This window comes from Lissotriton vulgaris, chromosome 1_1, assembly GCF_964263255.1.
Source record: "Lissotriton vulgaris chromosome 1_1, aLisVul1.2, whole genome shotgun sequence".
NCBI classification, from domain to species: Eukaryota; Metazoa; Chordata; class Amphibia; order Caudata; family Salamandridae; genus Lissotriton; species Lissotriton vulgaris.
The window spans coordinates 2,084,783,478-2,084,801,032 of NC_141685.1; the positions used below are offsets into that span (position 1 = coordinate 2,084,783,478).

The 17,555-nt window shown below is 42.5% G+C and overlaps 1 protein-coding gene across 13 annotated transcripts in view; it reads right to left on the reverse strand.

The window, feature by feature from the left end:
* Positions 1–689: 689 nt before the first annotated feature.
* The window catches only part of CALD1 (caldesmon 1), a 555,479-nt gene continuing 538,613 nt past the window's right edge, over positions 690–17,555 (reverse strand). For 6 of the 13 annotated variants that reach the window (XM_086921030.1, XM_086921117.1, XM_086921109.1 and 3 more), the window contains 2 exons: positions 12,735–12,771; positions 690–2,240 (listed from right to left, as the gene is read on the reverse strand). In XM_086921030.1, coding sequence (XP_086777156.1) covers positions 2,209–2,240; positions 12,735–12,771 — 69 coding nt within the window. In that variant the 3' untranslated portion in view covers positions 690–2,208. The remainder of the gene's footprint in view (positions 2,241–12,734; positions 12,772–17,555) is intronic. The other 7 variants (XM_086921047.1, XM_086921136.1, XM_086921056.1 and 4 more) reach the window with 3 other exon arrangements.

Genomic DNA, 17,555 nt, shown 5'->3' on the forward strand with positions numbered 1-17,555 from the left:
CAGTATGAAAGAAATATCTGCAAGTTGAAACTTGTTCAAGGCACCAACCTTGAAGCCACACGTGGCACATGTTGGGGATAACATCAAAGCATGAATGAAACGTTACCAAGCAAGCACAACACCACCCCATCCCATTCCCAATCTTCACCTCAAGTCTACAATCAGCCATAAAACTTGACCTGCTAAAGATTTGATATCATTTAAGAGATGTTCATAACCGTTCGGTATTTTAGTAGACTTTTATAGCCCCTTAGGTTAAAACTTGAATCTAAGCGACTATTTTAAAACCTGTTGGTTGGTTAGATCTATTCTAAATTACGGTATTATTGATTTGTTCACTTACTGTTTAGTGAACAAATTCTTCCCCCTTTTGAACCCCACATTTCTCTGAAGATGCTGTTAGTTTAATTTTATTCCACTGTAAAATGCCTATGCTGTATTTTACAACCACTTCACCTCTTGATTGTGTAAATTTTAGCTTGACTGAGGTAGCAAAACGGAGCTCAGTGTAAGCACAACCAACACAAGCAAACAATGCTTGGGCAGCAAAAATGCATAGTCTACATTTTGACAGTGCATTGTTTAAAGAATATATCATTGCCAATCCATGCTTGTGTAAAGGTAACATTCTGCATGCAATTACGTCATAAATGAGCACACTTATTTTGCAGACAAAAAAAGGAGACGGCTGGAAATATTCCATTTATTGTGGTTGCAGTTTCATAATACATTGTTAGAAGAATTTTTTTTGGTTGCAGCTATCAATCATAACTGAAATATTCAATGTTTACAAAAATGACTGATGTGCAAATAATGCAAGTCAATTATTTTTCATGTAAACTAGACATGTATTTATAATGAGTACAATATTTCAGCTAAGCAGTGGAGCACAGTTGTTCATAAAGCATAGTAATTCAAAACTGTATTTCTCAATTTTTAGGGCACATGCTACAGAGATAAAAATTGGTGAACAACTCTTTGCTCAATTTCAGCATACATTAATGCTAGCAATGTTGCAGTGGATAAGTAATTATTTTGTGCTCTATAAAAACAAATTGCAACACCAGACTTAAAAAAAATTCACTGAACTAGCTGACCTGCATATCCAATGTTTAATATATACAAATAAAATGAAACTTGCCTGTCGATAACATCCCAGGGATACTGACGGTAACAAATATTATAAGATAAATGCTTGTTTTCATGTTTATATATATGTGGACCATGTAAGTAGCTCAGTGGTATATGTTAGTGTATTTTCAAATTTCGTATCAAAGAATGAAAAGATTGCTGAAGTATGGTAAATGGTCTGTATAAATTAACTACAATGTTTTCTACAAATGTTTACTCACTGACTACCCTTTTGTCCACTTCTTTTAGACTGTTCCCCATTTTTTGCTCAGCTGTTGCTGGGTGCTTGACATTTTACTACATGAATGCTCATCTTGCCGGAATTCCAATGGCAATACTGAAGTTGCATTAAAAGGTGTGAATGACTCACAAAAGCTGTGATATTGACTAATATGTATGTTTTCACTAAATATAATAATCTAGCACATGGTAAAGCATTCTACATTTAGTAGTGTCTTGAAGCTACATTTTGTAAAGCTATGTGTGTGTGTATATAGTGTATGCCTAGCTGCAGTTATTGTACTTAAGCTCTAGAGGAGCAACATATATCAGTACCGCGGTCAGCTAATATAGTCCATTGTAGACATTTACCTGGCCAAGCTAATATCTGTAGTAATAAACTACAAGCCTGAACAGGCTAAATATGCAACATCTGACTGTTTGGCATGGGAAACATTTACATTGTGAACTACATTATTTTTGTCCATGCTTACTCTAAAGTGCGGAAAGACCATGACTTCTTCTGTTATCTAGATCTTGAATACCTGGCTACGACACAACCTCCTTCATCAAACACCCATGTGACTGCATTGCTTTGGCATTATGAGCTGTCGGTGGTATCACAGAAACATCAACAGAAATATCTATCTCACAACATGGGTATATAGACATTAGGATATTGTGTGAAAAGCAGTACTTCTCATAAATGTCAAGAGAGGTGATTCTTAAATACAGTGCTAATATACATGTTTGTTTAATGGGATAATGCAAAACACATTTTTGGTAATTAAACATAAATATAAAATGACAATTTAGCACTTTAACATTGAGTTGGTCCAGAATCCTCTCTCGACTCTCTTATGGTTCTTTCTCAAACTGTCTCAAACCTGCTGAAAAGAAGAGAATCAGGTCAGAGGGTTAAAAGCAATAGCCCACATAAACATTTTCAAAACGAGAAATCAATTGATATTAACATATATTCAAGAAACGACAGGAATAGATGATTTCTGGAGTTTAGGCTGTTTTAAAGAACATGTCTGTAGGCAGGACCAATATTTTGAGCACCAACACCTTTGCTAAGAACTGCCTTATTTAAGCAACATCACTGACATCGGGCAGCCCTGGCATATTTAAGAAGCATAAGGGTTTTCTCAAAAATGGGCTTTATCCTTCACGCAGAGTAGTGGCATGGTTAAGGAGAATACATTTTAAAATGGCCCACTCACGAATGTCTTTCCTTCATTGGTGAGGAAGGGCATCACACTCAAACACATTTTTGCAAGAAAAGTATGTTAAAACAGGAAATGCTTATAGAACGAGTCACTCTTTTTTTGGTAAGATGTGCATCAGTCTCACTCACTGTTGCACAAGTGCCATAAACTGAGGAGGCTTCTCATTGTGTTTCCAATAAGCTGCACTTCAATGATGTATAGAGTATGACGTGGTTTCATCAGTTACCTCTTGGGCATCCTAGATAATTAGCGGATGAGGCAACAGTAACATTCCCGCCTGATCTGCATATAGATGGGAGAGCTAAAAAGACAATTGCACATAACACAAGACAATGTTGACATGAGTACTGCAATGAATGAGCTAAATACAACATGTTCAGTGTACTAACAGGTGGTGCACAGTCGGTATCCTCAGATACAGCACTGTCTGGGCCTATGAAAGGCACAATTGGCCATTTAAACACGTTGCTCATTATAGAGGCAATTATGTAAACGTGGTGCATTCTTCATAGCCCGGTGTGAAAAATGAAATGGAATATTTTTAATTAAGATGATAGTTGTGTAAAGACAAACACTAACAGACTGAGTTGTGTGATAGGAGATGATCGCGTTGTTAGTCATTTTAAAAGTTTTGCTGAATAAGATCATTTGGGAATTTCAAAAAAAGCAGAAAAGAGCGGATTGTTTGCTTTTCTGCTCAGAATGTAGAACAAAGACTCAATTTGTGACATAAAGAATAGGATCAAAAGAGTGCTACATAACACTATAAATCTTCAAAGCCTCTTTAAATAGCCAATCTGTGATTTTATATGCAAAATTTCCTCGTTTTGTGGTCATGTGGTGCAATAAAAAACAAAAGATTGAAAACAACCCCAATGAAGTCCATATTTATTTTATTCTGTGTTTATAGCCATTAAATGGCATGGGTGACGTTTTAGACCACTCTACAATACTTCTAGCTTCTTCATGGCCAATACAATCCAGAAATGCTGTTCATGACATGTTTATTGCAGCACTGGCATTTTCAATGACTACAGCCACAGAAAAAGTGTTGGTGTAGTTATGTTTTCTATTTGATATATATTACCAGAGAATTTAGGTTTGCAATTCATAATCAATTTGTTTTTAAAATGAGGTTGGCTGGTATGAGAAAAGAAGACCCGAGTCGTTTATTACTAACAAAGGTGTATTTTGGGCCATAACATATGAGGTGCAGTGTACAAACAGAGGATGGACGATAATACAGTTCAATTAAATGAGACATATAGTAAGTTACGAGCACTCCTTGATTTTATGCGGAGGACAATGTTATACATGTGTGTGTGTGTATATATATATACATATATATATATATATACATAAATATTATATATATATATATATATACACGCACACACACACAAGTTTAATATAATATTATGCTATGTATTATAAATGCTGAGCAGTGAGGGGGGCAATGACGCATGAGCAGCAAAGCCTCTAAGTGGGCAAAGCCTCAAGTGGGCAATGTTGCACTTTCCCACCTTTAACAATGGTAATAAGTGCCACATTACATTCTGCACATCGGTCTACTTCGTTTATGCCATGACATTTTTTTCATTTTTATTTGTTTAAAAAACGTTGTTTTGCCATAACCAGGGTGCAAGTGGTAAAATGTGTGCTGTACTATAAAACCATATAGTAGAGGCCTTGTGACCATTAGGAGAATTGTTTTCATGTGAAAAGTAACTGTAATAAGCAAAGTGCCAGGCAGTAAGGAAAATGCTACTTACCAGTATGTATCTGTTCTTGGCATGAAGAGCTGCAGATTCTTAAACTGTGCATTAGATCGCCACCTGGTGTTGGGCTCGGATGATTGCATGTTGTTGTTGTCTTGGAAGAAGTCTTTGTAGTCACGAGATAGGTGACTCCTCCCTTTGACGATAGTGCGCATGGGCATCGGCTCCATCCTTAGATTGTTTTTCGCCATGATGGGAAATGGTGGAGTTTGTAGAAAGAAGAAAGGATGTCCATGCGTGTATATCTAATTAAGATATACCTGGAACAGATACAGCCCCCGGGGAGGCGGGAGGACGTGTAAGAATCTGCAGCTCAACATGCCAGGAACAGATACATACTGGTAAGTAGCATTTTCCGTTCGAGGCATATGAGCTGCAGATCTTACACTGTGCAGCAATTGTACAGCAGTGTCTCCCCTAGCGGTGGTCACCTGTATCTGTTGCAGTATGTAGAGCTCTTTCTGCTACAGAGTCTGGGTTTTGAAAAAACACTGGTAACTCTACTGATTGATTTAGATGAAAAGGAGTAATTACTTTAGGAAGGAATTTAGGATTAGTTCGTAGAACCACCTTGTTACGGTGTAACTGTAAAAATGGTTCTTGTATAGTGAAAGCTTGAATCTCACTAACTCTTCTAAGAGAGGTAATAGCAATATGGAAAGCTGTTTTCCATGTGAGAAATTGCAGTTCACACTTATGTAAAGGTTCAAAGGGGGCCCCATGAGCCTTGTAAGCACAATGTTTAGGTTCCACACTGGAGATGGTGGTAACCTAATCCTTCCATAAAAGCTTTGATTGCAGTTACTCTAAATAACAACATATTTTGTCTGTTTAGTAGATATGCTGCAATGGCTGCAAGATGTAAACGTATAGATGAATATGCTAGATTACATCTTTGTAAATGGAGTAGGTAACAGATGATATTTGGGATGGAAGCATCCAGAGGATCAATTTGATTGTTAGTGCAGTAAATGGCAAATCCCTTCCATTTAGCAGCATATCAAGTTCTAGTAGTAGGTCTTCTGGCTTCTTTAATGATATTCATACAGACTTGTGGTAGGTTAAGGTAACCAAACTCTAAGACTTCAGGAGCCAGATCGCCAGATTCAGTTGACTTGGATCCGGATGCCTGATGTCTCCATGGTTTTGCGTTAGCATTGATGGTGTCAGAGACAGTCTTTGGTGTGGAACTAGAGAGAGTTCTAGCAGTGTGGTGAACCACAGTTGGCGTGCCCATGTGGGAGCGACCAGGATCAGTTTGAGAGACTGTTGCCTGAGCTTGCGTACTACTAGTGGTATTAGCAGGGTTGGCGGAAAAGCGTACGCAAATCTGCCTGACCAGTTCATCCATATTATGTTATGTTAATTTCGATTTATATAGCGCCAAATCACCGACAGGTCTCTTAGCGCTTGCTTTGGGAACCCGTCCTGGCTTTCCCTGCGAGATAACCCCTACTGGGCATCCCCAAGGTGAAGACAGGCATCCCATCGCGGTAGGGCCGTAGTGGAGATTAAGCAAGCTATTGCCCAGAGTTGCAGAGTGTGAACCCATGATTCGAGAAGGCACCGAGGCGAGAATTATCAAGTCCGTGGACATTTGAGCTCAAGACCCTGCCTCCTCTAACCAGTGAGCCACACACACTGGTTGTGGCCACACATATCGCATGGCCCTTGGACAACGGGTGTGGAAACCCTGGCGGCGAAGGTTGGGCATTTTGCGTTTTTGTTTGTGGCAAACAGGTCTATGTCTGGAAGACCCCACTTGTGAAAGAATGGTTGAAGAACTTGCAGATGTAGTTCCCATTCGTGAATCTGTTGTGTCTGTCGACTTAACAGATCGGCTATCTGATTGTGAACTCCTGGAAGGTGTTCTGCAAGCAGATATATGTTTTGTGTTATGGCCCATCTCCAAATGTTTTGTGCGAGCTGGGACAGTTGCAGGGAGTGTGTGCCTTCTTGTTTCTGTATGTAGTACATGGCTGTCATGTTGTCCATCCGGATTAAGACAGCTTTGTTTTGTATGTGTACTTGAAAGGACTTTAGTTCCAGGAAAATCGCTAGCAACTCTAGGTGATTGATGTGAAGCACCCTCTGTTGAGCATTCCATCTTCCCTGAGTTGTGTGGTGGAGCAGATGTGCTCCTCATCCTGTCAGGGATGCGTCTGTTGTCAGTACTATTTATGGAACAGGCTCTAGGAACCGCTGCCCTCTGGACAAGTTTTTGGTGTTCCCCCACTGCAGAGAGCGATGTGTGCGGCTTTCCACCACCAGGTCTGTTAGTTGTCCTTGTGCTTGATTCCACTGATGTGCTAGACATTCCTGCAATGGATGCATTTGCAGTCTTGCATATGGTACAATAAAAATGCAAGAAGCCATCATGTCTATTAGTTGCATGAGCACTCTGGCTGGGAGAGAGTGTTGGTTTTGAAACCTTGTAATTAAGGCTTGAATGCTCAGTATCTTGGCTGGACTGGGATAAGCTAGAGCTGTATTGGTGTTTATGGTAGTGCCTAGGTATTGATGTACACAAGAGGGCTGTATATGTGACTTGGTGTAGTTTATTGTAAACCCCAAGTTGTGTAGTGTCTGAATTGTGTGAGATGTATGTTGAACACACTGGTTGAATGACTTGGCCTTTATGAGCCAATCGCCTAAGTATGGGAAGACATGGATCTGTTGTCTTCTGTGATGTGCTGCTACTACTGCTAAGCACTTTGTGAACACTCTGGGTGCTGTTGTTACCCCAAATGGAAGGACTTTGAATAGTATTGTATTGTATTGTATTTATTATTTGTAATGCGCAACTGTCACCCTACGGGTATCCTGGCGCCCAAACAGGAAGTAATCAGATGGTAATCAGATGGTAAACAATACACTAGCTGTCATGACATATAGACCAGCCGCCAGAGCTATTATATAGAGTCAGGGGGATTATACTTTGGCGAACAGCCAGATTTTCAGGCTCTTTCTGAAACCCAGTAGGGTGTCGATTTGTCTGATGTTCTGGGGAAGCTCGTTCCAAAGCTTAGAGGCAGAGGTACAGAACGCTCTGCCTCCCATCCTCGATCGCCTGATCCAGGTAGTGGCTGCCAGTCTCTGGCTAGCAGAGCGCAGGGACCTGGAGGGACTATACCAGGAGAGCCTTTCCTGTAGAGGGATAGGACCTGTGTTGTGCAGGGCTCTGTACACGATACATAGGGACTTGAAGGCAACTCTACTCCCAATTGGCAACCAGTGTAGATCTCTTAGCGCCAACGTAGTGGAAGAACTGCGAGGTCTTTTAAGTGCCAGCTTGGCCGCTATAGACTGGACCCTCCGGAGCCCCTGTAGGATATATAGGGGGGCCCCTAGATATAAAGAGTTACAATAGTCCAGTCTGGCCAGAATCACACTCCTAACTACTAGTGGTCTAGATTCATCAGGCAGGAGGGGCAGAATCTGTCTGAGTGCCTTCAACAATCCATAACAGACACTGATGGTTTTATTGGTCTGAGAGGTCATTTGGAGATCTGCATCAAACAGTACCCCTAGATTGCGCACGGTCTTAACTGGGATGCAAGGTTCTGCTCCCGGCGCGAGCCTGATCGCATGGGAGGGTTGTTGACTCAGCTTGGCTGATGAACAGTAGACAACCTCTGTCTTCCCCTCATTAAATTGAAGGGAGTTTACTGTCAACTGGATTCCTTGTTCATGCAGTTCTGGAAGGTCTCCATGTTCACGGCCTGTCTTCCTTCTAAGGAGAACACCAATTGTGTGTCATCGGCGTAGTTTATCAGATCTATACCAAAGGATTTGATCATGGGAATCAGGGGCTGCAGATAAAGATTAAAAAGAATAGGGCTGATCGAGGAGCCCTGAGGTACTCCATGACTGACCAGGGACTTGGGCGATTAAAAGGGTGCTAAGGTTACCACCTGTTGTCTACCTGTCATGTAGGATTGTATGCACCTCAGGGCTTTGCCCTTCACGCCCAGTTTTTCCAGCCTGCTTAGCAGAACTGCATGGTTGACCGTATCGAATGCGGCCGACATGTCCAACAGCACCAAGACTGAGGAGTTGCCATTGTCGGCTCGCATTCGAAGGGTGTCCAACATGGTTGCCAATGCAGTTTCTGTTCCGTGGCCTGGGCGGAAGCCAAATTGGTCCTTATCCAAAAGGCAGTTGTCTTCCAGATAACCTGACAAGGATCTACTGACCACCTTCTCCAAAAATTTTATCGGGTAGGCCAGGAGGGAGATGGGCCTAAAATGCGCCGGGATAGTAGGGTCCAGCGAAGGCTTCTTAAGCAGGGGGGTAACCACTGCCTGTTTCCATGCTTCCGGCACTATGCCTTCTTCAAGAGATTGGCGACAGATCTGATGCATCCAGGGGAACAACTCTGGCCCATATTCTTTCCAGATCCTGTGCGGAAGGGGGTCTAGAGGGGACCCAGATGATACATTCTGGGCCAGTCTAAGAAAGAGCTCTTCTGTAAGAGTGGTGAAGTTTTCCAGTGATGACAATATTGGTAAGGGTTCCTCTTCTTCTGTATGTGCCTCTGCATCTTTGCAGCTATCCCTTTCCTCCTTCAGCCCCCCCACAATTTTAGCGATCATTTCCTGAAAATAGATCGCAATCTCATCACAAAGTTCTTGTGTAGCAACCACCTTATTACTCGTACAAGTGGGATGTGAGAGATCCCTTATTATGTTAAAAAGGGTTTTAGTACTGTTAGGGGACTGAAGAATAGTAGTGGCATAGAAGAGTGCCTTAGCTTTGGCGATGGCTCCTTTATATTTAGCCTGTTCCACTTTCAGCTGTTTTTTGTCCATCTCTGAATAATATCTACGCCATTTCTTTTCTGCCTGTCGGCGTGCATTGCGTAGGGATTTCAGCTCCTCATTAAACCAGGGGGCAGATGGTTTCATCTTATTTTTTATAATTTTCAGAGGGGCAAGTCTATCCAGGGTCTTTATGATGTAATTACAGTATTTTTGATAGTTCAGGTCTACCGATTCCTCTGGATCATAGGAAACATTGCTCATAAAAATAGGCTTTGTTTTATCCTTCGGTAATTTAGACCAGTTCCGTCCCTTCCTATAGGTTACCGGTCGCTCACTTCTGTTCCCTTCAGTAGATATGGAGATCTCGAAGTGGATTAGGGAGTGGTCGGTCCAGTGCTGAGGTAGGATATCAACCATCCTACTCTCAGTCTTGTTGGCGAAGACCATATCTAGGATATGTCCCCCTGAATGGGTTGGTTTCTGTACCAACTGATCCAGACCCCAGTTTCCACAGTTGTCCTTCAGATCCCTCAGGTGGCTCCCCAGGGACAAATAGGATTGTCACGCTGCTGCTGCTGTTTTAAAACCTTTGCTGTCTGATAATTATTTTAGGAACACTCTGCTCGTTTTTTAAAAAATTGTTCGGAACTGTAATTTTGATTGTGTGGTGGTGCTACAATATACTACATGACGCTGTGCTAAATCATAATTGTGCCCCTCGCTCCCCCTTTGATTGTATCGCCTAGAAATTAATAAGACCTAACAGGACTTACCAATTTGGGTAAACTCAGCGCCGCCTCACTCCCGACCGCCATTTTGGGTGTGGGCTCAGAAGCGCTCCAGGGGCTAAAGCTCTAGTGGTTGCAAGCACCTTTCTGGCAAACACTACTTAAAGTCAAGCATGCCAACGCGCAGCGCTCGCGCGCAGCGTCGCGACGGAGGAGCGCCAGAGGAAAGCCCGTCTGTGTCCGTCCGTGCCTCGGACGGGCCCAGGGCCAGGACCGCTACCTACTGTAGGTATTCTAGGGAGGAGCTATTAGCCATAGGTAAGAGTGTACAGGGATCTCCTCAAAATATCCTACCACAGTCCGCTGTAGTGCTGGGCTGTGGACTGATCAATAGCAGATCCCTAGTTAAACATCACCTGGAAGTGTCAGAGTTGCTAAATGATATGGACCTAGATGCCCTATTCATCACTGAGACATAGACTACTGTGGACACCACTGCTGAGCTGGGCCTGTCATGCCCTGAAGGATATAAGTTATTTCATAAACCTAGGCCACTGGGAAGAGGAGGAGGGCTTGGAGTGATTTACAAAGATAAGTGGGACTTTTCCCCTTTACAGATCGATGGGGTGGCGGGGGTAGAGTTACTGGGGTTCTCCCTACAAGAACCAAAAGGTAGGATCCTGACCGGACTGATATGTTACAGACCACCTGGTGCGGAAACACAATTCCAGGCGCTGTTTGATACCATTGCTGCCCTTGCCCTGTCCCACTCCAGAATGATAGTGTTGTCCTTCTAGCACAAACCTGAGATACTTCCTGTGAGAAGGATGTATGGGAATGTGAAAGAAGGTGTCTTTGAGGTCTAGTGTAGTGAGGAAATCGCCTTATTGCAATAATGGGAGCACATGTTGTAAAGTGATCACGTGAAAAAGATCTGAGTGTATATAGAGATTGAGAGGCCTCAAATCTAGAATTGGCCTTAGTGTCCTATCCTTTTTGGGTATTAGGAAGTAGAGTCAGTAGACCCCTGTTCCTTGATGTTGCAATGGAACTATCTCTATTGCATCTTTTTGTAGCAATGAGAGAACCTCTTGAACATTCCTCACCAGGAATGCGCATGCGCAGGCTCCAGCGCATGCGCAGTTTCAAAGAAGAAGCCGCGATGGGGAAATTTGCAGGTCAATAAGGTACGTTTTATTTAACTTTATTTGTAGCCTGTAAATCTAATTTAATAAGGCGGGCGGGAGGCGGGCGGGAAGCGGGAGGAGGGCGGGAGGCGGGCGACTCGTGAAATGGAAATATCGCAGAGAGGCACGGAGATTTTTTCAATCTCCGTGCCTCTACGCGATAGTTCCTTCCGCGACTTCCGCCCATCCCTAGGCAGAGTCCTTTTTCTTGACAGGCGCTGGAGGTGTAGGTGCTGTATCTGACTTCCTCTTCCTATGTGGTGTGGTAGAAACATGTCCTGTTTCAGGGTCTATGTATATCCTCTTTTGCAGAGGATCAGGTCTGAAAAGCTCTTCTTCAAAAAATGCTTTCCGCACAGATTTTTTCAGCTCCGGGCCTGGTTTCTGTTTGTCTTTAGCCTTAGGAGTTGTTGTATAGTCCTGATGCGTACTTTTTGGCACCAAAGGTATCTTCTTAGGAGTTGAGGCCTGGTTCGGAAGCTTGGAGGCAGGTTTTGTGGGTTTCGGCACCAAAGATTTTGGGGTGGAAGCAGGTTTCATTGGTTTCGAAGCCGTATTGTCTTTAGGAGTCGACGGTTTCTGGCTCTTATTGGGAACTGGGACTTGGTTTCGGTGCCGAGGGAGCTGGTCGTATCTGCACGTGCGGTATGCTCGGTAAGGAGCTACCGGAAGGCTTTAATATTTTCTTCAGAGCCGGGCTCGATGGCGGGGCTTTCAAAGCAATGTCTCGGTCTCGACTGGGCCCTGAAGGCGGAGTTTTGACCTTAGCCTTTGGTTTAGGTGGTTGTGCTGGGGTATGGGCAGTCGTACTCACTCGTTGACCTGATGGTATGGAGTCATCGGAGTCGTCTGCCTCAGATACTATCTGGAGATCATCGGAATCTTCCTCTGGGACACATGGACATTCGTCGAAGATATCCACCGGTTCCCGAGCTGATCTCTTTATGTCGCGTCGACGGGCCCTCCGATCTCGAATGGTCTTCTTGGATCGAAAGGACGCACAAGCTGTGCAGCTCGACTCGTCGTGTTCAGCTGATAAAGACAGGTTACACACCTCGTGATGGTCGCTATGTGGAAATTTTGCTCCACACCCGGGGCATTTTTTGAATGGTGTCCTTTCCATGAGGTGTAGGCCTCACCACGTGGGTAGGCCTGGCGGCCCGCGTCGACGACCAGAATCGAAGTGTTGAGGTCAAGTCTATGTATATTGAAGTCAAAGTTTGTTTTTAGAAAGTTTTGCGCGTCGAAGTCTTCGAAAAGTGGATTTTCGAACCAGAGCGGAAAAGTTGCATCCGAACCCAGTGACGGAAAAAAACAATCTAAGAATGGAGCCGATGCCCATGCGCACTATCGTCCAAGGGAGGAGTCACTACAAAGACTTCTTCCAAGACGATAACAACATGCAATAATCATCCGAGCCCAACACCAGGTGGCGATCTAATGCACAGAGTAAGATCTGCAGCTCATATGCCTCGAACACACCTTTTTCGCTCATGTCAAGTTCATTGTACTGCAATTTGATGTTTGCGTGTTAAATGTGTGAATGTAGGTTTATTGATAGGTTCTATTTAAAAAAAGTGTTATTGGGGCACATTTATTTTCATAATTATATGCGAGACTAACATCTAATAAACGCACCTAGCATCAAAAACTCAACCGATTGTGTATAATTTTAAATGCAACTGATACCACTTACCATTGGTATCTGATTTGGTTTTTCCTCCAACTGTCATCTAAATGAAAAAAACAAAGTAAGGCTGTAAATGAACTCCCTTTGATTTTAACAGACACATTATATGTGAATCCATTATTTTAAACTCTGGACAATATTATGAACTGTGTGCATGTGATTAAATTCATAAATGATCCACTAAACATTTAATAGGGAAAGTGCAGAGTATAAGGGATGATGCAAAGGGCCTAATTATGAGTTTGATGTATCAACAAATTTGTGGTTGCACCGCCCGCCAGATTACGAGTTTCCTCATGTCTGGCTGGTAGATTTTGAAAATGGGCAATGCAATGGAATGCCAAAAAGAGTTCCTGCACGGCATGGACTGCAAAGTCCAGGCCATGCAGGAACTGGGGTGCATGCACACAGGGGGGTGCAGTCTGTGCCCCCCTGCATGCATCCTATTGGACATGACCCCCTTGATTTCAGGCCCCTCAGCCTTTTCACGGAGGAAAGACCTCCATGACACTGCTAGCAGTCTGTAAACTCGTGATCTGCACAGTGGCGATGCAGCGGCACCACCAGCAAATTACTGAGGCCCTGACCACCACGCCACCACCAGGGAACGGCGGTTCCCTGGAGGCTGCGGCATTGCAATGGCGTCTGACTTCCCAACTAGTAATGGGGCGGTCGGACCACCAGTGTGACAGTGGCTGGAGCGCCACCTCTGATGCCCATGCGAGTCTGGGGGTCCTCGGATCACCAGATTCGTAATTATGCCCATAGTCAATGTATACCTTTGTGAGGTGATCCCAATGTTGTGTTTGTAAACTCAATGGATAACTCAAGAAATCTAATAAAAAAAGGAAAAACTTGTTTAGCATGGTACTGAAACTGTGAAGTATCCTGTCTAACCTGTAGCTGAGCTGGAAGGGAAGCTACCTGCCTGATGAGGATGAATAAGATGCAGGGGTAGTCAGCCATGTTTCACAGCTAGCAGCACATACAACAGAGGAAGATTTTCCCCAACCACAGGGAACTGATCTGTTGACTTATTTGGGTTAAAACGAACAAAATTTACTGGTAGACCACAACTAGTCCCAAATCACAAAATAAAAGAAATGAAAGGTAGATGTTTTTAAATTAGACTTCATTTAAGTAAATTTTTTCGATTATTTGGAATTGACTAATAATTCTAATATTAGGTTTCTATATCCTAAACATGCCATGCAGCAGCTCCTTTGCAATGTGATCTCCTTAGAAACAATTATTTTTCCTCATTTGGAAACAGCAACCCATAGATACCCCTTAAATTGACGTCCTCACTTTAAAATGTGTTTGTCTCCTGCCCTCGAAATGCATCAATTTCTGACCATGTTCATGTTACCAGAAAACACATATCATCCTGCAGTCTAATCCCAACCTTCCTATCTAGAAAGAATGGACAACTGTACACGTGTAAAACAAAAAAGAAGAAAAAACAAGAAGATACAGAATTAAAAAATATATCCTAGCTTTTACACCCCAAAATAATATTGTGGAAATTTAGCCCATTCACGCCTATAATCACTTTTGCATCGTCTTTAGATTAACTAATTATATGTTAACATATGGACCCCTGGGGCAGTCGAACAGTTGTAGCTTATCATTGAGTTTGTAAATCAATCATTCATGAACTGCTATCATCGTCATAGCTTCACAACATTCTTCAAAAGATGGGTCAAGTTGCGAATTCTAGTGTTACAAGATGCACAATGCGATGACAGTCAGAGAAGAGTCTAATCATCTGCTTTGTGACAGGTATCTCCTGTTTGTCATGCAGGATGGCAAATTCTAAAGATGGAGTGATCTATAGTTCACTTAAAGTTTTGAACTGTGTTTAAACAGTTGCCCAGTAGGGCGGAAGCGCCGGACAAGTCAAAAGGATTTACACCTTATCCCCAACAGCATGATCACACATCCGACAGTTCTTAGTATGCACAAGTTTGGCCCTATAAAAGTTACAGGTTAACCAAAGCCACACTTGCATAATTTAAAAATAACTAAACTTCTGTCAGGCTTCACACAGACCATTAAGCAGAAAATAATTCAGAACATTTATCCTCTGTGTATTGTTTCTGAACTCTTGGTTGCCGTTTGTCTAGGAGACTTCTATCAGTGGCCTTGAGGTATTTCTCCAATCAGGGTTTCATATAGGCCAGCAAGTAGTTTTATGTGGCTATCCCACTTTTCTATATAAGTATGTTGGTTTTTGTATTGTATTTTAATTGCATTTATATAGCGCTTACTACCGCTGATGAGGCGTCAAAGCGCTTATTCGGCGAGTAGCACGCTACTCCGGAACCCAAGAAGGATTAGTGTTGAATTAGTATAGTGAAATATGAAAGTAATTTGAGTTGAAGATATTAATCAGTTATTTGGATTGAGAAGGATAGCGGAGGGATAGAGGAGGGAAAATGTTTGCCTTTATATAGCACTTGTTACCCCTATTGGGGTGTTGAAGTGCTTTTTTGGCAAGTAGCACACTACTCCGGAACCCATTAAAGGATTAGAGTTGAATTAGTATAGTGAAATATTAAAGTAATTTGAGTGGTGGATGATATGTTAATTGGTTAGTTGGATTGAGAAGGGTAGCAGAAGGATAGAAGAGGGACAGAGGTTTGCATATATATATAGCACTTGTTACCCCTGATGGGGTGTTGAAGTGTTTTGTCGGCGAGTAGGACGCTACTCCGGAACCCATTAAAGATTAGTGGTGAATTAGTATAGTGACATATGAAATTTGATAAGTGGACATGTTAGTCTGTTATTTTGATTGAAACGGATAGTGGAGGGATAGAAGAGTAAAGGATTTAGATTTATTTGTGGACGTCATAGCAGTAGTGGGAGGCTTGGGATGAGTAAAAAGGGATGTGTATGGGAAGAGTCAGAGGGAAGAGTTTAGAAAGGCTTGTTTTGGGGATCAATATAGTAAAAAAGAGGTGCCAGATGGTGCAAGGAGGAGTAGAGTAGTGGAGAGTCTAGAAAGGGCTATTTTGGGGCCATACTAGTGGTATGGGTTTTGAGATGAATGAGAGAGTGGATGTACAGGATTAATTGATAGAGGTATAGGGTGAGAAATAGAGTAGTGCATTGGAAAGAGTAGTAGAAAGAGGTTTGAGATGAGGTAGAAGATATATTGAGAGAGGTATAGGTTGGGTGCATACCATAAAGATTATAACACCCTTAGAAAGTCAGTTTGATCATTCTTAAACAACTACTGATTTGGGAAATTGAGAACTATTCAACAGAATAATAATTCCTGCTCACAGCATCAATATCTATTTAAAACTGAGAATAAAAACAAAAACATCTTTCAAGTTATGAAAAAGGCCAATATGAAGATAACTGGAAATTGTAGTAGTAATGTATTCTCTTCAAATGAGGTGCTCCTGTTACGTATCAAATAGCGACTTTCATTTGCATTTTCGTGCACAAAAAGGTACATCGACTAATGAAAACAGACTGATGAAAAACCAAACATGAGTGAAAGAAACCTAGGCAAAATAAAGTTAATATGTTTGAACCAGTCGCAGTTGAGAGGAAACGGTAAGTACACAAAGGGCCATCAAGGCATCTTGCCAATCTTCGTCCTCCATGGGGCCCAACCAACACTCCTCCGAGTACTAAGATGCTGCATCGTGCCGGATGAGTTGATTATCAGGGTATGACAGGTCTGGGAGATTCCTCCATGACCCAAGTTTCCCATATGGGAATTCTGGGAGAGTCTCAGGTGACAGGACATGAGTGTGGAGAGCATGTCGGAGTTGAAAATACTTATAGAATTGCAAGAGCATAGGTGTGTTGAAGGTCTTGAAAGGAGCGTACATGTGCCCCAGAACACATGTACCCCCACCCCCAACTGAGTGATGCCTACAAGGTCCCAGGTCTTAAAACCTTGAACAGCTGCCACCTCCCTAAGCCAGGTGCCATGCCAAAGAGTGGTCTGTAGTGTGAGCTTAGCTTCCCACTGCACATAACGAAGTGCGGCTCTCCAGGTAAGATACACCGCTCTGGTTACCTGAAGCATTTTAAATGTTTGTTCTCACAGTTTTCTATATATGCAAGTTTTAAATTGTAGTAGACACCAGCACTGACTAGAGTCAAGCTGAAACTCAGAGGCTAGGTGTGCAGAGGATTTCAAATAGTCTCCTGACATTAAGCGCTTAATGGTCATTACGCTTTCGTTTGCCCCCCCAGTTTAGCATTGTCCCAAATTGATGCTTGCAAAATTAAAAAGCCACTTTGTTCCATAATTATATACACTCTTCGGACCACTCGTTAATAGAACGTCAAATGATCACAATACCTTTGAGTCATGAGTCAACCCACGTTTATAAATTACTTGCAGCCCTGTAGAACATTCTTGGATAGGATTCTTCAATGTGACCCAGTCAGGAATGACCAAATCAGAACTGACATAACCAGCCAGGGGCGACAGGTTTTGTGCTAAATGGAAGAATTCTATGTTTTAGTGAGCGTAGACGTTTGGATGAACTGCAACATGATGCTTTTACTCAGTTACTCTTGGAGCCCTGCAATGCCAGGAATAATCTTTGATGAAATGTAACATGAAGTTTTTACATGGTTACTCTTGGTGCCGTGCCATGCCAGGCATAATCGTTTATATGACAATTAATACGTTAGAGTATAGAAAAAGGTGCTGCAATTGGGAGCATAACAACACAAAAAGATGGTGGACGGACAGCTGAACATTGTCAAACATTCACCCAGTCACAGATCTGGGTTAAATCCATAATTTATTTGCTCACAATTATACCAGCCACATGCAAATCAGTCTTGACC